The sequence below is a fragment of the Brassica rapa genome, chromosome A09 (assembly GCF_000309985.2).
Source record: "Brassica rapa cultivar Chiifu-401-42 chromosome A09, CAAS_Brap_v3.01, whole genome shotgun sequence".
Lineage (NCBI taxonomy): Eukaryota > Viridiplantae > Streptophyta > Magnoliopsida > Brassicales > Brassicaceae > Brassica > Brassica rapa.
In genome coordinates this window covers 35,156,558-35,182,696 of record NC_024803.2, presented here as the reverse complement: position 1 = coordinate 35,182,696, position 26,139 = coordinate 35,156,558, and the positions used below count along the sequence as shown (strand labels likewise).

Genomic DNA, 26,139 nt, shown 5'->3' with positions numbered 1-26,139 from the left:
TTTTGATTAGTAATTTATTAATTTTAGAAGTTGTCTATTATTTTTTAAACCTGACTTAAATTTACATAAAACTATTTTTAATAATTAGTTTTATTTTATTGACAATTTTTTTTAATAATGTTCTTATATACTAAGTATTATATTGGTTATTAACAATTTTTTTGTTGAATAAATTTCAATTTTTTTTCTTGACAACCTATGAATATACTAGACGCACTATCACAATAAAACACGGATTTAGATCTTATAAAACCTTATTTTTAAGTAATTGTCATTTTTATTTATTTTTCCTATATTAATGGGTAAATAAAGAAAAGAATAAAAAAGAGAGAAAAAAACTGAAAATCAGTGTGAGTAGTGAAAAATCCATGAAAACTTGTTTTTGGCTTTTGTGTTAAAAAATAGTTATTTGGAAAAAATAGTTTCCTTATATTTTAAAGAATCCACTAGATTTTGATCTGCGATTCGAAAGCGCGGGTTTTATAATTATAAAGAAAGTTTGATATGAATTAGTATTTTGTGATTGTACGTTATTACTTTATTTGAGATTTTGTATGTATATATTCTTTTGTAACTCTCTCTTAGGACTGAAAATTTTATCCAGATCCAAAAAAACTCAACTGAAACCGAGTAAAAGATATAGGTCTGGTTCGGTTCTGGGTACAGGGAAAATTGCCTATTGGGTATGTTATTGGACATGCGATCTCGGTTTGGGTCTAGATCTAACCGGAGACCCGATCGGGTACCCAAAGTTTGCGAAATATTTTGTTTAGATTAGGTATTTTTGGGTATTTCAGATATATTGCTTGTGTTACAGATATTCTTTTAACCTTCAAGTTTGAGTTTTCGGTTATAGTTTTGGATAAATTTAAAAAAATTTAAAATATATATTTCAGGTATCTGGATAACTTTTTGGTTTCATCGGATCTGAATTTAGGTAAAATAAGTTTTTCGACTATATGAATATTTTCGGGTATTTGTTTGGATTTTTGGGTGTTTGTTCGGGTTTGGGTGTTTTTGGGTTTTTAGGTACTTCGCGTTTTTTCAGACCGATCCGGACCCGATTCATTCCTGAAAATTATATATATTTTAGAGATATTTAAATTATGGGTCCGAACCAACCTGGACCCGAAAAAACTAACCCAAACCCAAGCAAAAAAAAATCAAATATATAGTTGGCTCCAAATCTTTAGGACTCAAAGGACCCAAAATCAAAAAGAACTGCCCCGTACCTATCCCAATGACCCAAATACTCAAGGCTACTCTCTTTCAATATATTTGTGTGTATATTTTATAAGAGTTGCATTTGTTCACTTGATAAAAGATTTGTTTGGCATATTTTTAGCTAACTAAATAGTATAAATTTGTAGGGTTTTAATATTTTTTAAAAAATTTATCTTAAATAATAAATTTTTGTTATAAATATTTTCATAAAATTAATTTTTTTCGTAATAGATATAATTTTTAACAGATGATTTGCTTAAATTTTTTTTATCGAATTTGATTTTGTAAATAGTTGAATATATGTTTGACAATTTTGAATTACATTAAAAATGTTAATTTTTTCAGTGTTCAAAAGTTTAGATTTTGTTGATAAGTACTTGTCATATATTAATAGTCAAGTTAAAGGTCATCGAGAATATTGAAAGATAAGTTATATCATGAATTAAAATGTTTATATCGAAATCAATATATGATTTGCAATCTTTTTTAAAATGAATTTATCATGGTATTAAATTTAGTAAGATATATTAATATGATTATGGGGAGGATAATATTGCTTTAATTGCCGTTATTGTGTCATGTATTAATATGGCTATTAATAAAAATGTTAGATAGTTAGAGAAAATAATGGTTGGATAAAAAATATTAATGAGTAGGTATAACAAATTTTTTGTAAGTAGATTTTTAGGATGATTTTATTTTAATAGTAAGTATAGATTAAAATATATAAGGAAAGACCAAAAAAAGTTAGTCTAACGAAATGGTCCAACAATCTTGTATAAGTAGATTTTTTCAGAATGTTTCCCTTTTAATAGTATGGATTCTTTGAAAATTTTGATTGGATGAAAAATAGATTTTGAAGAAACAAAAACCAAAAACCAATCTAAAATCTACAAACAGTCAATCTCAGAATCATGGGAAATTGCCACAAATAGCACATTCATAGTACCACTTTTCATGTTTACACTATCCATTTTTACATTTAATTTTAAATTTTTAATAAAGGGTAAAAGATAATTATACCATTAGGGTTAACTAATCTAGATTTAGGGTTTAAAATTGAGGGGGTGGAGTAGGGTTTTTGGAATGTGAAATTTAGGATTCTAATAAATATATAAATAAATACTTAAAAATATATATAAAAAATTTTAAAAAATAGTTTCAAACATAATTTCCGTTTTTCAAAAAGAAATTTGAAAAATAAAATAAAAAAAATTCGAAAAAAAGAAAATTTCAAAATTTTTTTTATAAAAAGTATAATTCGAAAATATAAAAAAAAATTATTATTTTTTATTATTTTTTATTTTTTTTATTTAAATAATGATTTATGGGAGAATTTGCTCAATATACAAGACACTAATGGAAATGAAGAATATACCAGTGATTTTGACATAATTAATTCACTAACATTTAGATAAAGAAAGGTCCGGTTTTGTCCTTTCAGCGTACAGGTTGCCGGTTACTGGTAGAGATGACGTGGTGGTTTAGCATCACATGAGAGATCGAAGACAACATCACCAATTTATTTACCATATGCAGAAAAAGACAAAAGACTTGTCAAATTGAATAGAAAATAAATGTACAGTATAGTAAGTAACTTCAAACAGAACATAATCCTATAGATAATGCAAATATAATATAGATGTACACAACATACATAAATAATGAACCACCGAACACTCCTGTACCCAAACCCCTACTTAGTAAATCTAAACCCTAGGCAGGATCCTATAAACCCAAATACAATCTATAAATTGCATTTGAAATCACATTTACTTGTTCACTAAATAATACATAGTATGAATTTTATATAAAATAGTATATAAATGTATGTTCTATTTACATTAATTGAGCATCATATGTAAAATAGTATAAAAAGAAATAAGAGCATTTGTTGATGGAAATAACATCTTCGAACTACACATGATCCTAACATTCAAACATAACATCTTCTTACATTGGAACAAAACAAATTTTATATCCCAATAAAAAAAATACAAAATGACATAGAAGAGAAACAAAACCGATTGTTTAATTTAAAGGAAATAATATAGAGATACGTGAAAAACATAATACTGTATATTAAATAGTATAGTAACTTTACATATTAAGTTACAGTACTAAACAAAATATACTATACTATAGTTTTTTTTATACCCAATATAGTATAGTCTATGAACTCATCTTCTTCATCTTCTCCTCTTTTCAGAAGTAACGACACTCATTCGCCAGTTCACTGTCATTATTACTTACTACCATATATTGTTGGCAAGCTATTTCTTCATCTCTTATTCTTTTTCTGATCAGTTGATCTGTTTCCGATTCATCATCGTTAACCCTCACCACCACTAGATCTGAATAATAGTTAAAATCAACCTGATGCAATCATATTTCCAGTTTTGCTTACAAAAGTAAAACCATAGTAAAAAAATCAAAAATATGTTTGCGAGAATCAAAGATTTGAGAGGAGAAAAAAAACACAAAACGGTTGCATCGGTAACTTTAAAAGGGTATTTTGGCAAATAAGATAGAAAATATGTTGAATATCATGGTCAACTTATTTTTTAGTTATATGGTGAATTATAATTTTTTTGTTTGTTATACAATGCAATTTCTCATGATTTATTATATATATAAATAACAAATGCATAAGAGTCTTTTGCTACTTAATGAAGAATGTATTTTTAAAAATGTCTTATTAGTAGTGGTAAAAATGAAAAGTGGTACCATGTAGTAAATTTCCACCAGAATCATTAACATTTTGTTGGTCAAATCTAGAAGCAATATTTACATTAATGAGTTTTGATCTCATTCAAGAACAATATTTAACTGGTCACGACTATAAATAAATAAATCGTGACACTTATTTTGGATAACTAGCCACATACTATCGACACCTACCTAAAAGGCAATATCTACGAGATCCTTCCTATTCTTAGAATGATTATAGAAATCAAAGACATTGCACAAAATTCTTCCTGTTCTTGGATCGTCATACTTATAATTAAATATAATTAAAAAATTAAACTGTTAAATATAATTGAGAAAATTAAACTGTTTTGTTTTAATTTCTTAAAATTTAATATTCTATTTATATTCTAGATAGAATTTAATCTCATTTTAAATTTATGACTAATTATAAAATACTGTGTTCTTTTATTGGTTAAATTAGTTTCATTTAATAAAAATTTGATGTAGCCAAAATAAATTGTATAGAAAATTGTATTTTCTTAACCCATGTGCAAAAAACTTAAAAACAACTTATATTGAAACAAATCTTAACATTTTCATGGTCATAATCAAATCCACATTTTCAATTATTTACAAGTTTGCCTAAATTTAACCGACGCACACCGAAAAGAGAAGAATAATTGTACTTCCTTTTTTAAAAAGTCCAGCTGTTCGTCACTAAAAATGTACATATACACTTACCACACGTATAGGTTATACAAACAGTTTTTTTTTTTAAATAACAAAGGTTTCTCATAAAACGTTCTCTCTCTCTCCCCCATAAATAAACACCCCAAACAATTCACGGGTTTCACTTGAATCGTTTTATTTTCTTCCATTTACTCCAAAACTACCAAAACATGGCGAAAGCGCCACCGTCAATCTCTCTCCTCCTCCTTCTCTCCGCCGCCGTATTCCTCACCCTCCCCGCCGCTATCTCCTCCATCGGCGTCAACTACGGCACTCTCGGAAACCTCCCACCACCGACTCAGGTGGCGAACTTCCTCAAGACTCAGACTTCGATAGATAGCGTCAAGATCTTCAACGTAAACCCTGATATCATCCGTGCCTTCGCCGGTACCGGAATCTCCGTCGTCGTCACCGTCCCTAACGGTGATATTCCGGCGTTAGCTAACGGAGTACAAGCTCGTCGGTGGGTTTCTGCTAATATTTTGCCGTTTCATCCTCAGACAAAGATCAAGTATATCTCTGTCGGAAATGAGATTCTGCTCTCCGGAGATGATAACATGATCAAGAATCTTTTACCGGCGATGAAGAATCTTAACGCTGCTTTGGTTCGTGCTGGTGTCAAAGATGTTAAGGTCGGTTTATCTCTTCATTTCCTAATCTCCAGATTTTTTCTGTTTTGGTGATTAAATAATTTAGTACTAATATATTTCGAGGTTATTAATGCGTCATTATTAGATAATAGTTGATGATTGGCGTGATAATGCAATTTGTATAAAAAAAACGTTTAAAAAAAAACTGAACCAATGCGTTGAACGTTGATTGCGCATATAAAGTTGGAACATTCTAAGGTTATATCCGTCCAAATCATTATGACGTATTTCTTATTTTTGCTTCCATTTACTTTTCTAAAAAGAAAAATATCGCAAATAAAATTTCAAGAAAGCTAGTGAATGATAATCATTTATAGGTCCGACGACTCCGACCATATAGACTATCCCACGTGCTGTCAACGTCCTACTTGTCTTTACATTCCGACACTTTCTTATGAGCTTTAAACTGATGACAAATACATGATTAACATTTGTAACTAAGTAATAAATTGTCCTTTTGTTACATCACAAATACATGTATGCTCTGAGTAAAATTGGATAATATATCAATTTCATATGAAACTTAGACCAACATGATTAACATTTGTAACTTGTTAGATAATAATTGATTTTGATAAATACTTTGTTACAATTTGGTTTCAGGTTACAACCGCACACTCACTTAACATCATAGCCTATGAACTGAACGGTGCACCAAGCAGCGGTCGATTCAGGCCTGGCTGGGATAAAGGCGTATTGGCTCCAATCCTAGCTTATCATCGTCAGACCAAGTCTCCGTTCATGGTTAACCCTTACCCTTATTTCGGTTTCGACCCCAAAAACGTCAACTTCGCCATTTTCCGCTCACCGTACAAGGCGGTCCGTGACCCATTAACCGGAAAAGTCTACACAAACATGTACGATACTCTCATGGACTCGACTTACTCAGCCATGAAAGCTCTTGGCTACGGTGATGTTGACATCGTCGTTGGTGAGACGGGCTGGCCTTCTGCCTGCGATGCACCGTGGTGCTCTCTTGAAAACGCGGCTTGGTTCAACCTCAATATCATTAAACGTGCACAAGGCCAAGGAACACCTCTCATGCCTAACAAACGGTTCGAGACTTACATTTTCGGTTTGTTTAACGAAGAAGGCAAGCCCGGTCCAACTGCAGAGAGGAACTGGGGGCTGTTCCGGTCAGATTTCTCTCCCGTTTATGATGTTGGGCTCCTCAGAAAAGAACAAGGTGGTGGTGGTGGCGTCCGTCCAGCACCAGCATTGCCTGCGCCTACTGCTGGTGGTACATGGTGTGTGGCTAAGTCGGAAGCCACTGATGCGCAGTTGCAAGGGAATATTGACTGGGTTTGTAGTCAAGGAGGCGTTGATTGTAAACCGATCCAAACCGGTGGTGCTTGCTTTGACCCTAGCAGTGTGAGGTCACAAGCGTCTTTCGTGATGAACGCTTATTTCCAGAGAAACGGTCGCACTGACGGGTCATGTAATTTCAGTGGAACCGGAGTCATCGTAGGGAACAACCCAAGCAATGGTGCGTGTAAGTACTAAGTGAGACATCTCTTTAAGAGATTTGTCTATGTAGCATTTGTTTGGAAAGACTTAATGTTATGGTTTCTGAGGTACTTTATGTTTAATTTTGGATGTTCTTCTAATTTTAAGGTTTCTTTATTCATTCCCTTTTTCAAATCCTTTTATTTGAATAAAATGAAGAGGAACTTCTTGTAATATATGCTTACGACATACGCTTAAACGCGGTGATCACGCTGTCTTATGATCTTTATGTTTGAAATAGATGGTCCATCAACCTATAAAGCAATATGAACGTTAGAACACAATCTTATCAACAAGATCATTATGTTTTCCAGGCCGGTTCCTCGACCAGTCATACACTGGTAGGTAGGGATGACACCAATAACTGAGAGACCACTCCAAAAATTGAGATTTATGTTTTCAAATCCGTGTAATGAAATCACGCATTCGCCATAATAGAATTTTATATTCAAAATTACATATCTAGTTTTCTAGAGTATGGATTCGTAAATATTCTTATTGATCAACTTGATTAGTATTTCCTCGCCAATGGCAATCGAATGTCATCGAGGATCACTAGTAGTTGGTTGTAAACGAGGCTAATAAACCTTAAGGCATCACTCTCCTAAGGTATGATTACAAAAATGATGTTTTGTTAGCTACGGTTATTGATCAGTTACTACTACATAGTGACACGTTCAGCTAAAATCGTCTCTCAGTTCACAATCTTCGATCGACGTATTGTTTCATGTGTGGTTCGAAATATCTCTTGCGCTCTTTCTTTTTCATTATTTTGTTAGTACATGCTAAACCTTCAAACTCTTTAAACAATCATCAATAAAAAACTCTTGACCGGTTGGTTAAACAAAGACAAAGTTGCATAACACTTTAAAGCATGGCTCTAATTAGTAAAGTAACGGTTGGTTTGTCCACATTGTTGACTAAACCAGTGTTCCACAGAAACTTTCAATGTTGCTTCTTCCCCGATCTCCTGTTTTCAATCAAAAATGAGCAAAACGCATTTATAAAGTGGGCTAAAATCACACTCGCAATGATATTCTACAATGATTACATTACATTGCTCACATAGCGTCATATTGACATTGCTAATATAGAATCATTAACATTTGTTGGTCAAAACTATAAACAATAGTATATGCACTGATGAGTTTTGATCTCATTCAAGAACAATATTTGACTGGTCACGACTCGAATAAACAAATAGTGACACTTGTTTCGGATAATTAGCCACATACTGTCGCCACCTACCAAAAAGGCAAGATCTATGAGATCGTTCCTATTCTTAAACTGATTATAGAAATCAAAGACATTGCACATAATTCTTCCTGTTCTTTTTTTTTGATATGGGGATCTCGGACAGTAAGTCCAAACTAATCTTCACGAGGCTTTCCATCAGGCGGAAAGGTGGCCAAGGCAACTCGAACCAAGGACGGACACTCCAGCTGGAGTTCCATTACCACTGGACCAAGAGCTCTTGGTTAATTCTTCCCTTGGATCGTCATCATTATAATTAAATATAATTAACAAAAGAAAACTATTTTGTTTTTGATTACGTGAATTAGAAGTTGTTGGCAGAGAGACATCTAGCTTCGATCCAATTTTAGATAAGCATTACAATTTGTAGGGCTTAGAACAATCACAAATTGAAAACTAAATAATTTACACAAAGTTATACTCACTCCGTCATTTTATAATTTTAATGTTGTTTTATAAAAATGTGACTTTGCACTTTTAATTCAAATTTGTAAATAATATTCAGATTTTAAGTTTATTATCATTTATACATAGTAACTACTTAAGCCGATCGAGACAAACATGCTCAAGGTCTGCTCAGATTATATGTAATGCACGATCTCAAACAATCCAACACAAACAGTTTTGATCTTATATTCTTATTCAAACCAATCTTCCACCCAAAAACCATATTAATAACAATCCCTCATCACAATTCATTAGGGAACCAAAAATAAATAATAATAAAAACTATTTTTTGTATATTGAAAATAAATAAAAAAGTCAAAATAATGAAAAGAAGAGGGCCAGTTCAATTATACTAGTGAGCCATGGCAAAAGGAGGGCAAGAACTGTAATTAATAGCTTTCTGGTGGGGCATTACTAGCATCGCCGTGTGATCCATGAAATCTTTCAAAGCCACCACCGCCTGTAAAATTACCTTCAAGTCCTCCGCCGCCGCAAAACCTTCGTTTCCGGCGTTTCTCACGGCGTATACGTAAAACGTTAAGCATCCTTTCCTGAACTTGAACCTCGCCATCTCCCAGTTCTTTAACTTTCTGATCATCTTCTTGTTCACTTCACCGAGCGGAATCTCCGACGGCCATAGTCCTCCCACCGCCGCCGCGACCGCCGTCTTCATCTCCTCGGATTCGAACACGAAGACCACTACTTTGGACTTTCTTGTTCCTAGTCCGAGGGTTAGTGTGTGCCACGCTTGGTGAGCTAAGATCGTGAAGTTTGTCGGAATATACGCCGCCGTGGAAAGAAGCGGAGGTGATGAGGGAGAAGGGAGGGAGAGGAGTTTTAGGAGCTCGAGTGTTTTTGCTCGCCGGATTGTGAATGATTTGACGATTATCTGGCCGCCGAACTTGAGGCCTTTGACGTCGGAAGAAGGTTTGAAGGAGATGTCCGGCGAGGATTTGCTATCTTTGTTCTTCTTCTTCTTGCTTTTCTTCTCTTTTTCTCCCATGGCTGTTGATGCTCTATTTCTCTCTTGCTGTCTTGTTGTTTCTCTCTCTGGTTTTTGTTTGTGATTAGAAGAAGAAGTTGGCGTAACTTTGGTTGGTGCGTTTGATTGAGCCTCTCTCTCTTTTTTATTATTATAATTTTCTGAATTATATTGTTTCTTGATTTGTATAACTTTTTTATTTCAACATCATGAGACAGGTTCCGAGCTGTTTTATTGCAAATGTTTTTTTTTAAGTCTTTGCTATGACCGGTCATACAGCTGCTACAAAAGATTGCAAAGTTTGTTTATTAGGCATCAAATGCAGTAAATGCGATTTGTTTGCTTTTTTTTTGTTGTCTCCACATTTTATGGAGGTTTTCAGTTAATTATTCATGGATTCAGGTAACTTTACAATGTAAATAATATGGGTTCATGTTGATATAGTAAATGAGTTGAAGTAGCTCGTGCATGCAAATGCTATCACTAGACAACTAGGTCAGAAACCTGTAAAATAAGTAACTAGCTGAGTTTCGTATGCAACAAGAAAACTAATTTAGTTCAATGAGAATAAGGTTACCAACGTATTTCCAACTGAAGTAATAATACTATATACATTAACCGTTTTGAAGAAAAAAAAATTATAAACATCTTGACAATATTCACTATAGTAGCATCAAATAAATATTAAAGCTTTCCATCCTACCGTCGCCGACACTGTTTAATAGGAGTATCTGTCTTGCTGAATTTATAGCGCATCCCAATATTTTCATATCAGTATCAGTTAACAGTATTATCACAATTTCAACTGGCATCCCCAATGTAAATACCATACGTTCCTTATATGTAACCAAAGTTAAAAAGTTCTCGAATTTCAATGTAATTTGCTAACTAAAACTATATAATTATTACATAATTAACATTATTACAACTTAGTATATATAGAATACTAAAACATGTTTATTTTTCTTTTTCTTTTTTCTGAATATAAGAGGTTTTGTACCAAAAACCGTAATCTTTACATACTAAAAATGGTAAGTATTATGTAATATTAGTTTCATATCAAGCGTCATTCCATTATGTGACCTCAAAACGTTGCTAATGGTGATTTTCCTGTTGAGCTAAGAATACTTGGTAACATGTTTAATTAAATTAAATTAACGTGTTTATTTTCTTAACTATGTCATAATGAAAGTCTTAAAATCAAATCTCACAAGTAGCATAATGAGTGTCTAAATACAAACCTAGTAAATACAAAACAGCGAAGTAATATAGTTGAATTTTAAATTGGCCTATTAATGTTGCCATATGATATGAACGTGACATGTATATATTTCTTTTCGAAGAAAGTTGTGTTTGTACATTGCTTAAGTACTTGAATGAATATAGGTGAAGTCCCGATCCCATCCTAGTATGATATGAAAAAGCATTAATTACATGCCCAAGACTAGCGAAGCCCCCCTCTTATGTTTGATGTTTCATCAAATTATTGGCTTGCACCGTCTCGGAAAAATTATCTTTGACGTTACTTAAAAGCATGTTTCAATCGGTAATCAAAGTAACTAGTCTGGAACAGCATAGTGAAAAGTCTGCACCATCTTTATTTTCATAATAAAATAAATTACAGCACTGCATTTGCATCACCAGTATGAAGAGTGATTTATGAATTATGATAGTACAATATTCTAACTACGTATTTGCCGTAGATGTGTTTGGAGCTTCTTTCGTAAGTATGTATGGAGAAAGAAAGATAAAAGCGTGATGTATATATTTTTGTGACATTAACATTTCTTTCAGTATTCAGGAATGAAAAAGAGAAAAAAAAAAGGAATAAAGATTTGATGGTGAAGCTGGTAATGATGGTACCAAATGTCTCACACATGACAGGTATATGAGTGCATCCATTAAAAGCATATTTCCGCAGCAGCAATTAGAGTGGCTCCACAACTTTGCTTTTCTCTAAAGTGATGCATTATCAAAAAGTGCCCTCAATTTCTTATTCTGTATTTTGGATAATATAAAGTATATGACATTAGTATACTTCATGTCACATGTATCATCGTATAATATTTGAGTGTATGTATATGTTGTAAATGTTGTAAATCTGTGGTGCAACACAAACAGATGTATACCAATTTCGGTTTCAAAATGGTATGTGGTTACAAACTTACAGTTGAACATTAAAAGGCTCGTGAAGTTCTTTTCTATGATAAAAGAAAAAGATGTATGTTAATCTGCAACACAAAACATGCTCAAATATCAATGGGACCAATACAAAAACAAAAAAAACAGAGGATTTTGTCAATGTAATTTATCACTTTGTATCACCCAATGTTTTTATTCTGTTTCAGTCTGAGAATTCATTCAAAAGGAAGGTTTCTTTGAATTGATGGGTTCCTTTCCGATGGCTTTCTGGACGAGGCCGGCTTGCTTTTTGACATAGAGTGTGGGAACCGGTGGCAGCAGCACCACATAGAAAAGTTGAAGTGCTTCAAAACCACGGGCTCGACCGATTCACAACTAAACTTACCTTGACAAAATATATGGTATTGAATATTGTTTTTAAATTGTTTTTCAGAATTTTTTTGGTATCCATAAAAAATCGATAATATCTCAGCTTCTAGTATTTGATGGTTTGTGTGGTGATTTGACTCTTTATGTGATCAAATATGTTTATTTTTAGTTATCTTATATATTAAAACAGAAGTCACAACCTTGATTCATGTGTGATTTTTTTAAAAAATGGACCTAATGAACCTATTCATAGAAATTCATACTATATTTTAATTCAGACTAATAATAAATATAATTTTTAAAATATTTTAATCATAGTATCCTTTGATATCTTTTCATTTTAAATAAAAATATATTTAATTTAAAATTCTAACAAATCTGTTTAAAAAGATTTTTACTAGATCTTCATTTTAAAATTATATTTAAATATTTTCACTAATTTCGAAATTAGTTTAAAATATTATTATACATTAATATATTCAGTTATATAAAATGAAAAATAAAAAAATCTATAATATTTTAGTTATTATATAATCATAATCAATCATATTATATTAAAATTATTATATTGAGCTAAATATAATAAAATTGTATTAGATTATTAAATTTATATATTTATATATTTTATTTTCGTAATTATAAAATATTTATGTTCAAAAATAAAATCTAATATGTTGGTAAGATGGGTTAACATTATCAAACTATATAATACATGTATAAAAATTAACATGTATTTCTTTAAAGTTAATAATATAAAATCTTTGTAACTACTTTAATCATAATATATTTTCATTTTAAATATAATATATATTTATATATTATATTTTAAAAATTCTAATAAATCTGTGTAATATTTAAACAATAACTTAATGTATTTTAAGTTATCGTTTAAAAATGAAAATAAATAAATTATATCCTATTTTATCTACTTTTATAGTCATGATCATGTTAAAATATAATTATTATACTAAAATAAATATGATAAAATTATATTCAATTGATAAATTTATAAATTTTATTTTCATAAATATAAACTATTTATTTAAAATATAATATGATGATAGAACGACTTAAAATTAACAAACTATATAATACATGTCTAAAAATTAACATATCTTACACTTTTATATATACAATAATAAATTATCTAAAATGAATAAGCATAAAAATATTGATAAAAAGAAATCCAGTTTTGAAATACGGGTCAGAATTTAGCATAAATTAAATACAAAATATTTTTTAAATATATTTTATCATGAATATATTAATTTGCTCAATAAATAAATGCAAATACAATAAGATAAATATATAATAAGAAGTGGCAAATACATAAGGTTTAAACAATTAATTAATTATAACATGTAAATTATAAAATTATTGTATTTGAAATAGTTATATAAATATTTAAGTATATGATTAACATTAAAAATATATATCACTTATGTTCTAAAACAATAATTTATGTATAGAAAAGTGAAAACAAACACCCGTGCGGTTGCACGGGTCAAAATCTAGTTTGTATTAAAAAAAATTAGATTTAACATGTTTAAACTGGACTACCGAAATAATAAATGATATGTAATTAAATAATTTGTAATATTATGTAAATGAAGTTAAAACAAAAAATAATTACAAAATCAATAAACAATTTTGTTGAACCTCAAAATTAATGCATCGATCATTACATGAGATGAGACATATATGACGGAATAAGCAAAAATGAAAAATTATCCCCTAAACATTATTGGAAAAGTGATTTGCCATATGTTTTCTATACAATCAGTTTCACAAAAAAATAAGACATGACTACTAAAATTGATGACATGTAATGGCTAAACTTTTTAAAATAATGTAATAATTCATACACTAAATTTAATGTTATATTTTTGGTAAACTTTTTAGAATATAGTAACAACTCATACATCATCATTAAAATAAATATATTTAAATATGACACTACAAGTTTTGAAATATTATCAAATTCTATTTTTATTAAATATTATAAAATTTTAATCGTAAAATTATTAGTTTCTTTTATATATTTACAAATTTTATGAATACGGTTTTGTTTAAATTTTTGATATTTATACAATTTTAATATCAAGTTTTTTTATTAATTTTATGCAAGTTGATTTAATATATTTATCAAAAGAAATAGATAAAAAAATATATCTAATATGATAATTTTAAATATATACGTATATATATTAAAATAAAATTTTAAATAAACAATTTTTTATCTTAACTTCTATGTTTAATTAGATCAAATTTGTATTAAAATATTCTTAAAAAAACTAATAAAATCTACAATATTGATAAAATTTTATTTTTCAATGTAATTTAAATTTTAAAAAATTATTAATGCACTTAATGAAAGAAAACATGTAGTTAGCTTTTAATGAAAATAACATTACCAGTTTATCAAAATTTAGTTTAGCGCATCTTCAACCTTATTTTATATTTTTCTCTAAAACAGAAAAAAATACAGTATAAAAAATTTCTAATCTTACTCTATTTTTTACTCCGTAACGGTATTTGCTCCATAAAACATTACTAATCGGTTATACATTTTCTTTTGGTATACCCAAGTTGATGTGGCATATTTGCTCAGTTGAACCGGTTTTGTTGGTTTTGCTTTGGTACCGATACCATAACCTAATTAGCGCTCGAAATCGCTTGTTCCCTCCTCCTATCTCTTCTTATTCCGCTTCTCCGGCGAAGGTCTTTCGTCAATGGCGGCCAGGTTAAACACTTCGCTTCAAAACACCCTCTCTTTGTTAAACCCTTTTAATACTCTCCTCACTAAGAAACCATTCTCTTCGAGAAACAGCTTTAGATTCTCCAAAAAGCTCCCTTCTTCCCCGAGGAGAGCTCTCTACTGTACCTCCTCCCTCGAAAGCCATGAAAACCCCGATACTTTCGTCCTCACCACTCCTCTTTATTACGTAAATGCCCCTCCCCACATGGGCAGTGCCTACACCACCATCGCCGCCGATTCAATCGCCCGTTTCCAGGTGTGTGGTCTCTCAATCACTCTCTCTCTCTCTTGGGTTCTTGTAAAGTTTCAGTCTTTTGCTGTTGAATTGTTAGTTCATGTGATGGGCTCTTGTAAAGTTTCAGTTTTTTGCTAATGTACCTCTCAGGGTTCTTAAGAAGTTTCAGTCTTTTTGTTGTTGAATTGTTAGTTCATGTGGTGTGTCCTTGTTTGTTTTGTGTAGAGGCTGCTTGGCAAGAAGGTTATCTTTATCACCGGAACAGATGAGCATGGTGAGAAGATAGCTACCTCAGCAGCTGCTAACGGACGCAATCCTTCCGAGCATTGTGATCTCATTTCTCAATCTTATCGAACTCTTTGGAAAGAACTCGATATAGCTTATGATAAGTTCGTCAGAACCACTGATCCTAAGCATGAAGCTATCGTGAAAGAGTTCTATGATCGAGTTTTCGCCAACGGGGATATATACAGAGCTGATTATGAAGGTCTTTACTGTGTTAACTGTGAGGAATATAAGGTTTGTTTCTTTAAAATGAAGAGTTAATTAAAGGGTTTATACTTTTTTTTGGTTTTATAAGTTTTGGTTTGTTTTGGATGCTCTCTGTAGGATGAGAAAGAGCTGCTTGAAAACAATTGTTGCCCTGTTCATCAAATGCCATGTGTTGCGAGGAAAGAAGATAACTACTTCTTTGCTCTATCGAAATATCAGAAACCTCTTGAGGAAGTTTTGTCTCAGAATCCTCGTTTCGTGCAGCCTGCGTACCGTTTAAATGAGGTGAGAACACAGTCTATTCAAGTAGTACTTTTGGACCGTTAGTGATACACATAGCACTAGGATTTGATCTTAGAGGAGTCTCTAGCTCAATCTGATTAATCCTGTTTTGCTAATAGGTGCAAACTTGGATAAAGAGTGGCTTAAGGGATTTTTCCATATCTCGAGCATTAGTAGATTGGGGGATTCCTGTTCCTAATGACGATAAGCAAACCATATATGTTTGGTTTGACGCTCTACTAGGGTGAGTTTCTTTTCTATTTTCCTCCACATACTGATGTGCTAGATTTGTATCAAGTTGTGAGATTAAAATCTAATATCATTACAGTTACATATCAGCTCTAACAGAGGACAATGAGCAACAAAATCTAGACACTGCCGTTTCATTAGGCTGGCCTGCTTCATTGCATTTGATCGGAAAGGTAAGCTTATGCTCATTATCAACTGCACTCCAGTGACATTGAACGGATTCACCTTCAGTATTTGCTTAGAACTGATTACTTTCTACAGTTAGAGATTTTCTGGAAACAATAACAATCGCATTGTCATTATATGTAATTTCTGGAATCATTAACATCCTTCTTAGTTCTTGTGTTTCCAATTCATGAATTTATATTATGTAATAATTATACCATTATTCTGCAGGATATTCTAAGATTTCACGCTGTCTATTGGCCTGCTATGTTAATGTCTGCTGGTCTGAACCTTCCAAAGATGGTGTTTGGCCATGGATTTCTCACAAAGGTACTTAGCCAGAAAAACAAACTCTGCATAGAGTTCTTGTTCTTGCCAACATGTGAGGGATATTGGATTTGTCTTTTCTGATATCATTGCTGTTATGGTTTTATCAATCATAGGACGGAATGAAGATGGGGAAATCATTGGGGAATACTCTAGAACCTTTTGAGCTGGTTCAGAAGTTTGGACCAGATGCTGTTAGGTACTTCTTCATCAGGGAGGTTGAATTTGGAAACGATGGAGACTACTCAGAAGACCGTTTTATAAAAATTGTCAATGCACATCTTGCCAACACAATAGGTTTCTTCTAACTCTACTAAAACTAAAACACTTTGAGTCTTGTTTGGTTTTCTAAAAATGTTTATTGCATTTTCTCCTCAGGAAACCTCCTTAACCGTACTCTTGGCCTTCTCAAGAAGAACTGCGAGTCCACTTTAGTAGTAGATTCCACCGTTGCAGCCGAAGGAGTTCCTTTGAAAGACACAGTGGAGAAGCTGGTAAAAGTTCTCCTCTCTCTAATTGCTTCATTAGGTCAATGCTTTGTCTGATATTGTACTGTTTCTCTATTATAAGGTTGAAAAGGCACGGACAAACTATGAGAGCCTGTCATTATCAACGGCGTGTGAGGCTGTATTAGAGATTGGGAATGCAGGAAACGCCTACATGGATCAAAGAGCACCTTGGATGCTTTTCAAACAAGGTGGTGTCTCAGCAGAAGCTGCAGCCAAGGTCATAAACAAAAAAAAACATAAGGGTTTTGTTATTTGGTTAAGAGGAGCAAGTTAGTGACTAGTTTTGTCTCCCAAATGATTTACAGGATCTGGTGATTATACTGGAAGTTATGAGAATCATAGCAGTTGCGTTATCCCCCATTGCTCCTTGCTTAAGCTTGAAGATATATTCACAGCTTGGATTCTCAAATGATCAGTTCAATAGCATAACATGGGTAACAAACGAGATCTACTGTCATCTGATTTAAACCAAAAGCTTCATGTATTTGATTGTAATTGTTTTGTTTCTTTAGGATGATACCAAGTGGGGAGAGCTAAAGGAAGGTCAAGTTATGGCGCAAGCAAGTCCTGTTTTTGTAAGAATCGAGCTGGAAGCAGCAGAGAAAGATGAAGAGGAGAAGAAGAAGCCAAAGGATAGTAAGAAAAAGGGTAAAGCTAAGGTCAAAGTAGAGCAACAACCTCAGACTGTAACAGAAGCATAAGCCAATCTTATGGTTTCGTTTTGTAGCTTGAAGCTTTAAAACCTTCTCATGATTCAATTCAATGTTTCATCAGCTTCATCCACTGTAAACTGAGACTTCATAGTTCTGGTTCATCAAATTTGTTATCTTATATATTTATATGGTAAAATTCTAACACATCAACTCCATAACACAAATGTAACAAACTGTTTTTTTTTCATTAAGAATCATCACTCACTACTACTAAAGGTGAAAACGAGAGCCTGTAATGAGAAAACAAGCAACTCGAAAACCAGATAAGCAAGAAGAGAAGGCTAGGAACAGAAAAGCAGCAAAGCCTAAGCCAATGGCTACATCTGACTGCAAGCAGAAGGCTTTGTTGGCCGTACACGTGTCACCTCCCCTCATCGTTCTAGCTAATGCTGCTGCAGCCGATCCTGCCGATAGCAACAGGTAAGAGAACACCTGCCGATACATACACATTGCTCACTTTCAACTTCATGTCTTGTCTCTTTTAATAATTAATTAACTAATTGGGGCTAATTAAAATATCTAAGTTGAGAATAAAATAATTAAACTCTAAATAGATAACTGTGAGCAATCATTGAGACAGCATGTTTGCCTTTGACTAAGTAGAATGCAAATCTAAGCTTAAAAGAATTGATCTTTATTTAATTAATCAATCAATGAATCACCTGGTCGTGACCAAAGTCGAACCACACCTGAAACGCTTCAGGCCATAACGTCGTTTCTCTTGAAAATTCCCAAACGCAAACTCCCATTTCGAACACGGAATATATCGCCACGATCGCGTTTGCCACGAACGCGAATCTGTAACCCAAAACGCGATTCTGATCTCAGTTATCAAATTCCAATTTTGATTCTTTGATTTATAAATTGAGGAGCGGAGAGAGGAGAAATCGAACCTGAAAGCGTCGAAATCGTACCAGTGAGGCGAACCGGAGCCGCGGGAATTGGTGAGCATGAAGACGGCGGAGGCGAGGGAGAAGGAGAAAGAGGCTAAGCGGAGGAGAAGGATCAGGGAATTGAAGCGACGGAGCTTCTGAGCTGCGACGGTGGAGTGGAAGTGAGTACGGTCTCGGTAAGTCGGAGATTCACCGTTGCGGAAGTCATGCGGCGAGCGCATGACGGAGGAGAAGATCAGAGGAGTGGCTAACAGTGATGATGATGAAGAAGAGAGACAGGACTCATGAGAAGTGCGGCGGTTTTAAAGTAGTTAAGTTGGAGTCACGAGTCATTAGGGAGAGAGAGAGATAAGGAAGAAGAATGAGAGGGAAAGTGATGTAAAGAAAAGAGATATAGCTTGATAACCGGTTGGTACAATGTCGCTTTCTTGATTTTTTCTGGTTTAATATTCTTGGTTCGGTTTGTTGCATCGTTTGTAACTGTCCCTAACAATTAATGTAAATGAGCATTTTTGGTAATGTTAAGTGGTCAGAGACGCTGCATTTTGGAAAGGTATTTGAAATTAAAACCCCGGGTTTCACATGATGGTAGGCGTTTCTGACGAACCAATAAAGAGTGTAAAGATTTGTGTCATTAAATGGATTAGGTACACAAAGGTAATAAATTCAACAAACCCTCTTGTCTCTTTGTAAAATGTTTTGTTATAGAAACTGTTGTCGAGTAATTAATGCCGGAGTCGTTATTAAAGAAAGTCTGAAAATGACGTTTGAGCCATCCCTCCTCACAGCATACCGGACCGAAAAATTAAACCGGAACCGACCTGAGATAATCTGATTTGGTTTGATTTCGGAATTAGACATGATACCAGCGCACTATTTACATGTAGATATCGGTTTGGTTTTCGGAAAATATTCAAATCGGTTATCTTAGTGTCCAAAAGATTGGATATCATTGATATGTTCTTGGTATTTTAAATGTATTTATAATTTCAGATTTTTGATATAATTTCAGTATTTTGGTAATTCAAATATATTATAATATTTTGGCTATTTATACGTATTTCAGATATATATATATATAGTTTTTCACAGATTTCTGAATATACTTTCACTTAATATTTTAAATTCTCATCTATATATATTTATGATAGAATATATCCAAAAGAAATTCAGATATTTTCGGTTTAATTTCTAAATCTAAGAAGTAAGAACAGAACACTCAAGCCTAATGCTATTCACATGAGAATTAACGATTAACAAGACCAAAAATGTTGACATATTTTGGTTCCCTATAGATTTTTATATAAATGATCGAGAGTTATGATATCAGATAAACAAATTAAAAAAGGAATGTGAAAACGAATCCATTAACGAGAGTAAGATTATAATCCTAAAAGGTGGAGTAGAGTTGATTCCACCACAATATTCCAAACCTTAAAGCCAACTCCAAAACCATAAAAAAGAAAACAAGCTTTTGAGCACACAGATTCATCTGCTTGCTACTTGATGATTGATGCTCGTTACGTTCTCTCTCTCTCTCTCTCTCTTAGCTTAGGATCGAAATTTCTACAACACATAAAAACGCCAAGAAGAGATGGCTCATAGCATCTCTTGCGATTTTCTAACACAGCGACTCACTTTCTTCCTAAACCCTGCTCTGTTCTCTCTCCACTCTTTTGCAGCTTCGACGTTCGCTGGTGACTCATCGTTTGGACTCGAGAGCATGGATATGATACTCAACATAATGGTTTCTACCTGCATCATACACAACAACCCACATTATATCCCACTCATATGATCCAACAAACAGATCCATAGTTACTTGAAAAGCAACTGGTATAAAGCTCAAAATCAAACAAATCCAGTCTCATTCTGCACAAATGCAGGGAAAGTTATATAGTTAATCAAAGAAACTCAAACCCGTAAATTGACTTAACCAGTTAAGCCTTCAAATTACCAGTGTGCAGAAGCTACTAAACTGGTGAGAAAAAAAAAAAAACAAATGGGTTACCGTATGGACAGGGTTCCAACGTTCAGAGGCAAGCTCGTATCCATTAGGATCATCGCCAGGAGGATGAAGAATCGATATGCAAACTTTCCCATCAGAGTAAACTGCAGTTTTCAAATGTTACATCAGGAAGACTCAATATTAAGAGAGAGAGAGTTATTTATTCAGAATAAGCAGTTACCATTAGGATGCCACATCTCCGAGGTGAACCTCACAGTTGGTGGGAGGTTAGGATATTCCTCTGGAAATGTCATAATTGCATTAAAGAATCCCCCTTCACTACATCCAGAGAATAAAGTTCCAATGCCAAAGAAAAAAAAAATCATCAAAACAGTTTAAAATCTAAAGCTCACATGAGATACTTAAACCTCTACCACAGAACCAATCAGCTAAGGCAAATTCAATATATCAATAAACTACATCTTGATCTAAAGAAACAAACCAAATCAACACACAATCTCCAATTCCGTATAGAATCAAATAAAGACTCACTACAAAGTATCGGGAGGACCCATGATCGAGACGCTCCACTGAAAGACGTTACTCTCGTCGACGAGACCAGCGGAGAAACCATCAACCGGGTTCTTGCACAGATCTGCAAACAAAAACCAACAAAATTAGGTTAACGGAATCGAAATTCAGCTCAATCAATTGAGAAACGCGAGATCGAATTCGAAAATCCTAGAAGGAATCGAATAAAAGAAAGAAAGAGACGTTTGAGCTGTTGCTGGAGAAGAAGGCTTGCTTGATTCTTCTCCATCGAGAGAGAGAGAGAGAGAGAGAGAGAGAGAAAGCTAGATTCGGGGGGGAGCCAAGGTTTTTGTTTGATGGTAGCGTTTAGGGATGCCCTATTTATATATTTCCAAACTTTTTAGTATTTTCTAGATAATTTATTTTCGATTTTTTTTTTATTTTAAAGTTTAATGGAATATTGTAAAGAAAGTAAAATGTTTTTCAATCGAAGAGACTAAAAAAGAGGAAAATCTCCAATAACTATTAGAGATGCACAATTATATATATATTTTTTATTATTAACCTATTAAGCTATATTAAATTTTTTTTTTGTAACGTTTGGATGTTATTGCAACACTTGGCATCTCCAACCACAACACAAAATTTGGTGTTAAAATTACATTAAATTTTATGTTTTGGTGTTAAACTTTATTTTCCATCTCCAACCATTACACCAAATTCTACACCAAACAATATTTTATATTGTTAACTTTTTAATTTAATTTTGATGATTTAATACAATAATTATTTTTGATTAATTATATTTATCTCATATAAGTTTATATTTATTTATTAAAATTCATTAATTTTATATTTTGTTTATTTATATATATTTTTATTTTGTTTTAGTTGATTTGTATACTTTATTTATTTTATTTAAAATTAGTCAAAATTAAAACGTTATACATTTAAAGTGAAAATAAATTTTATTTTGTTACAATTTAGGCCATGTTCGTTTGGAGGTCGCTAGCGTCAGCGACCAACCTGAGCGTCTAAACGTTTTTCGTTTACCGGTCGTACGTTCAGCGACTGATCGCAGCGACCAGATGCTAGCGACCCGCGATTAAAAATTTTGATCGCCAAGAAATTCAGCGTTTGCGACCAAAACCTGCTATCAGAAAAAAAAAAAAAACTCAAAATACAAAAACACCCTCAATCTATCTTCAAAATTACAAAACAATACCATTAACCTAAATCCTAAAATAATTTCTCACGCCTCAGCTCTCTCTCACGCCTCTCTTCTCTCTCTCTCTCTCTCTCTCTCTCTCTCTCTCTCTTCACCATCTCTCACGGTCTCTCAGGCCTCAGCTCTCTCTCTCTCTCCCTTCACCATCTCTCACGCCTCTCTCACACCTCTCTTCACCATCTCTCACGATCTCTCATCTCCATCTCTCACACCTCTCTTCACCATCTCTCACGATCTCTCTTCTCCATCTCTCACGCTTCTCTCCACCATCTCTCACGCCTTAGCTCTTTTAAAGGTCAGTTCTCTCTCTCTCTCTCTCTCTCTCTCTCTTAGCGTTTTGTGTTAGAATAGATTAATTAAGTTGGATGTTGGGTTTTTTGATTCTTGATATGGGTTATGGTATAATCAGAACAAGAACAAGAGAAACTAAGTGTGTGGTTACCAGAAAATGGGGCGATCTGGTGTGTGATTTTGTGTTAGAATAGAACAAGAACTCAAACCCATGCTCCAATACAGTCTTTAAAAAATGGCCAGTATTTGATTATCAAATCTCTGTTTTTAATCCGATTATCAGACATGGTTTTATGGGTTTGAGTTCCTGTGAATGTTTTCAGACATGGGTTTGAGTTGTTTTTTTTTAATGTGATAGGAAGCTCGTCTGTTTTTTTTGCTCGTCTGTTTTTTTTAAATTGGAAGTTGTTTGCTCGTCTGTTTTTTAATGTGACCAACATCAACTTATATATATGTGATTTTAATGCTTTGCAGATGGTTAGGTGGTACTTGGATGATGATGATGAGGATGATGATTATGAGGAAGAGCATGAAGTTGATATGCTTAACTCAATATATACAATATATATAATTAAAAATATATATACAATATTAGTTTAATGATTTAGTAATATGAAGATAAAATTAAAATACAATATATTCTGATATATTCATTTTAACTATAAGTTAAAACTAATTAATAAAACTAATCTATCTATAACTAAATAATAAAATACATTATTTTAATATTTAGTGTGGTGAATATTTTACACCAAATTTGGTGGGATTGTGTCGTTTTTGGTGTTCCATTAAAAATGACATACATCAATTTGTTGTTTTGGTGTCCAATAGGAATTGGCCTCAGAACACTCAGGCTGTAACTGGAAATAGATTTTATGAATGCTCTGAATGAAAGGAACTAGAAAAAATGGAACGTCAATGTTGGAATGGCAGCAGTTATGGAATTACATAAATTAGAATGAGTAACTGCAGGAAACCATTTTTGTAACATAAATGGTAACATTTTAAAGGAAAGGAATGGAATGACATTAACTATAGCTTTAATTAAATTACTACATATTCTCATTATACTAATTAAATGTATTTTACAGTCGGTATTGTTTTTAAAAACAATGCGTACAGTAAAATAAAGGCTCATTAAATTTAATAAACAATGATAAAAAGGAAGCAAAAATATTTATTTAAACTTTAGTTTGATACTAACATTTTTATTAGTGAAATCTAGCGCTGGGATGCGTACAGTTTTGCAAGTTTGATCACTACGGAGTTTTTAAATAAGAAAATATGTTTGATATATTTTAGTTTAAGATTGTAACAAATAATACTCTATGAGAATTTTCAATTTAAAATCTTAACAAATCTAACATGTGACTGCAAATAAATAATTATTATCTGATTTTGTTCCATTCCACTCCATTCACGTAACTTTTTTCTTCTGAATGATTTACTACTACGTTCCTTTTGTTTCCATTTATCCCATAGGAATTATTGGAATGTGATTGTTTTTTAGTTCCATGTAACTGGTGGTTTTATTTTGGAATCAAACGGAATGACCCATTCCACATATTCCAATTCCAAATTTTGTTGATCCAGTTACAGCCTCAGACATTGTTGCCAGTGGATTATATGTAGTTTGCGGTTTAGATAAATTTATCTTCGTCTAATGATCAGTGTGTTGCTTTGAGAAAATGAATAAAATTGATTTACTAATCATATAGTCATTTATAAAAAAAAAATTCTGATAAGTTATAAATTTTAAAATTATTTTAAATCAAACACACTTAAATCTAAAATTCTATTATAAAAATGTTATTTAACAACATAGATAATCAAATCAATCATTTCAAACTTTGCTAACTAGGATGTATATATCACCATCAGGATGTTGCATTTGTATTCTACATATATAATACTAAAACAAAAAATTTCGTAGGAAGATTTCAATGTCAAAAGAAGCACAAGATTCAAAGATATCAGTTAAATGATGATCTTGCGAAAGAGTGTTGGCTGAAAATCTCGAGAGACCATAGATGGATTTTATTTGACGATATACATTAAGCTTTCTTCTTTGATCAAAATGTCTAATTGAGTGCGGATAACAATGATCATTGATTGGTTATATTTATATCGTTTTCTTTCGTCCATATTGCATACAAATATGTTTTGTAACATATTCTAGTGATTGGAAGAAACATTTGTTTGAAACTAAGAAGACTTTGTTGAGAAAAACAAATAGATAAATGTCGAAAGAACAGAACTGCTAGATTTTAGCAATATGATCACAATAAATACTATTGAATTTCTTTATTTTAGTTTACAGAGGCGAAAAGTATGTGTGCAAACTTCATAGTTGTGTTGTATATATGTTATCTTATGGCATCATATTTACTTTGGAGGGGTTTGAATAGTTTGGTAAGGTGGATTATTCAAAACGATCATAAGCCTAGAAGAATACATCGTTCAAACAATGTAATTCTAAGTGGTTTGTGTAGATAATTTGGTAATGCATGTCATGCATGCCGATATAAATCTTATGAAATTGAATACATGCAGTAGTATATAAGATGAGATCTTCTGCGTGTTATGAATCGGAACTCATTTATGAGTGAAATCTACTATGAGAAATTTTCGATGATAGACATAAAAAGTTTTTGTTACAAATATAGACCTTGAAAATAAAAATGATCAAAATAGACTAATGTTTTATCAAAAAAAAGTAAATATACACTTATACCCTTAGGATTAATTAATCTACACATTATGGTTTAGAGTTAATAGAGTGAAATTTAAGTTTTAGAGTTTAAAAATTAAAAAAGTTATTTTCAAAACAAAAAGATGTTATTTTGGTCATTTTAGTTTTTTAGGTCTATTTTTGTGACAAAAACTTTAAAAAGTATATTTAAGAGAATTATACCTCTACAATTCCCTCTAAAGATTGTTTATTTGGCTGATATATCTTGTGAATTGTTCAGTTAACTGTGGAAAAAAGGAGAGTGAGAATATGATTTGAGGGCATGTGGAAGAACGTGAGCGGTTCCGATGGACAATTACAATAATATAAAAACCTACTTTCAATTAAACAAGCAAAGAAGAAGACATAAGATCAGCTCCGAACACTAGGTTTAAGGAGAGTTCTTATCTTTTAAAATAAATGAAAAATAGTTAAAATAAGAGAGAGAAGAGTATAAAGTTTCTTAAGGATGATTATTGGGGGTTTTTGCTCTTGGGTCCTTAATATACATATATTTGTATGTATATATTATATACACATATATAATATATACATACAAATATATGTGTATTAAGGACCCCCAATAATCACGCCCTAGATTAGTTTTAAGAACCGGTTAATAATAAAACTACACATATGTCACTCTAGAAATGTTTCATTTGTTTAACAAAATCCAAACATAAATAAATGAAATCATTATAATAGTAATATATATATATATTTTTAAGAAGCTTGTATGGGTAAAACCCATAATGGTGCTCTAATATAAAGTGTATTTTGTTAAAAAAATAAT

At 32.2% G+C, this 26,139-nt stretch overlaps 5 protein-coding genes across 6 annotated transcripts; 2 read left to right on the top strand and 3 right to left on the bottom strand.

Annotated features, from left to right (window-relative positions):
* The first annotated feature begins 4,688 nt into the window (after positions 1 to 4,688).
* On the top strand, positions 4,689 to 6,989 carry LOC103841449 (glucan endo-1,3-beta-glucosidase). Its single transcript, XM_009117989.3, has 2 exons — positions 4,689 to 5,276; positions 5,898 to 6,989. The coding sequence occupies exons 1-2, from the start codon at positions 4,815 to 4,817 to the stop codon at positions 6,795 to 6,797; spliced, it is 1,362 nt and encodes a 453-aa protein (XP_009116237.2). The 5' UTR covers positions 4,689 to 4,814; the 3' UTR covers positions 6,798 to 6,989.
* On the bottom strand, positions 6,865 to 12,171 carry LOC103841448. Of its 2 annotated transcripts, XM_009117987.3 has the most exons (2): positions 8,974 to 12,171; positions 6,865 to 7,770 (listed from the first exon to the last, which is right to left on the bottom strand). In XM_009117987.3, exons 1-2 carry the CDS (start codon positions 9,502 to 9,504, stop codon positions 7,681 to 7,683), a joined length of 621 nt encoding a protein of 206 aa, XP_009116235.1. In that variant the 5' UTR covers positions 9,505 to 12,171; the 3' UTR covers positions 6,865 to 7,680. The 2 variants fall into 2 exon arrangements, with proteins under 2 accessions (XP_009116235.1, XP_033135023.1); XM_033279132.1 differs by lacking the exon at positions 6,865 to 7,770 and having other exon boundaries at positions 8,655 to 12,154.
* A 2,555-nt stretch (positions 12,172 to 14,726) lies between these two features.
* LOC103841446 (methionine--tRNA ligase, chloroplastic/mitochondrial) lies at positions 14,727 to 17,868 on the top strand. Its single transcript, XM_009117984.3, has 11 exons — positions 14,727 to 15,008; positions 15,213 to 15,506; positions 15,597 to 15,764; positions 15,881 to 16,005; positions 16,090 to 16,183; positions 16,407 to 16,505; positions 16,619 to 16,799; positions 16,881 to 16,996; positions 17,073 to 17,228; positions 17,317 to 17,445; positions 17,524 to 17,868. The coding sequence occupies exons 1-11, from the start codon at positions 14,727 to 14,729 to the stop codon at positions 17,710 to 17,712; spliced, it is 1,833 nt and encodes a 610-aa protein (XP_009116232.1). The 3' UTR covers positions 17,713 to 17,868.
* On the bottom strand, positions 17,847 to 19,150 carry LOC103841447 (CASP-like protein 4C1). Its single transcript, XM_009117985.3, has 3 exons — positions 18,618 to 19,150; positions 18,387 to 18,522; positions 17,847 to 18,156 (listed from the first exon to the last, which is right to left on the bottom strand). Exons 1-3 carry the CDS (start codon positions 18,836 to 18,838, stop codon positions 17,935 to 17,937), a joined length of 579 nt encoding a protein of 192 aa, XP_009116233.1. The 5' UTR covers positions 18,839 to 19,150; the 3' UTR covers positions 17,847 to 17,934.
* Positions 19,151 to 19,938: 788 nt separating this feature from the next.
* LOC103841444 (ubiquitin-conjugating enzyme E2 14) lies at positions 19,939 to 21,550 on the bottom strand. Its single transcript, XM_009117983.3, has 5 exons — positions 21,340 to 21,550; positions 21,118 to 21,220; positions 20,807 to 20,904; positions 20,629 to 20,729; positions 19,939 to 20,372 (listed from the first exon to the last, which is right to left on the bottom strand). Exons 1-5 carry the CDS (start codon positions 21,383 to 21,385, stop codon positions 20,217 to 20,219), a joined length of 504 nt encoding a protein of 167 aa, XP_009116231.1. The 5' UTR covers positions 21,386 to 21,550; the 3' UTR covers positions 19,939 to 20,216.
* Positions 21,551 to 26,139: the final 4,589 nt, after the last annotated feature.

Excerpts from the sequence above, each read along its gene's own strand:
- LOC103841449 (XM_009117989.3), top strand. The coding sequence starts at position 4,815 with ATGGCGAAAGCGCCACCGTCAATCTCTCTCCTCCTCCTTCTCTCCGCC. Across the intron at positions 5,277-5,897 it reads CTGGTGTCAAAGATGTTAAG|GTTACAACCGCACACTCACT; the intron begins GTCGGTTTATCT and ends ATTTGGTTTCAG.
- LOC103841448 (XM_033279132.1), bottom strand. The coding sequence starts at position 9,504 with ATGGGAGAAAAAGAGAAGAAAAGCAAGAAGAAGAAGAACAAAGATAGC.
- LOC103841446 (XM_009117984.3), top strand. The coding sequence starts at position 14,727 with ATGGCGGCCAGGTTAAACACTTCGCTTCAAAACACCCTCTCTTTGTTA. Across the intron at positions 15,765-15,880 it reads CTGCGTACCGTTTAAATGAG|GTGCAAACTTGGATAAAGAG; the intron begins GTGAGAACACAG and ends TTTTGCTAATAG. Across the intron at positions 16,506-16,618 it reads GCCATGGATTTCTCACAAAG|GACGGAATGAAGATGGGGAA; the intron begins GTACTTAGCCAG and ends TATCAATCATAG.
- LOC103841447 (XM_009117985.3), bottom strand. The coding sequence starts at position 18,838 with ATGCGCTCGCCGCATGACTTCCGCAACGGTGAATCTCCGACTTACCGA. Across the intron at positions 18,523-18,617 it reads TACGATTTCGACGCTTTCAG|ATTCGCGTTCGTGGCAAACG; the intron begins GTTCGATTTCTC and ends TTTGGGTTACAG. Across the intron at positions 18,157-18,386 it reads TCGACTTTGGTCACGACCAG|GTGTTCTCTTACCTGTTGCT; the intron begins GTGATTCATTGA and ends ATGTATCGGCAG.
- LOC103841444 (XM_009117983.3), bottom strand. The coding sequence starts at position 21,385 with ATGGAGAAGAATCAAGCAAGCCTTCTTCTCCAGCAACAGCTCAAAC. Across the intron at positions 20,905-21,117 it reads GGTCCTCCCGATACTTTGTA|TGAAGGGGGATTCTTTAATG; the intron begins GTGAGTCTTTAT and ends CTCTGGATGTAG. Across the intron at positions 20,373-20,628 it reads GTTGGAACCCTGTCCATACG|GTAGAAACCATTATGTTGAG; the intron begins GTAACCCATTTG and ends TGTATGATGCAG.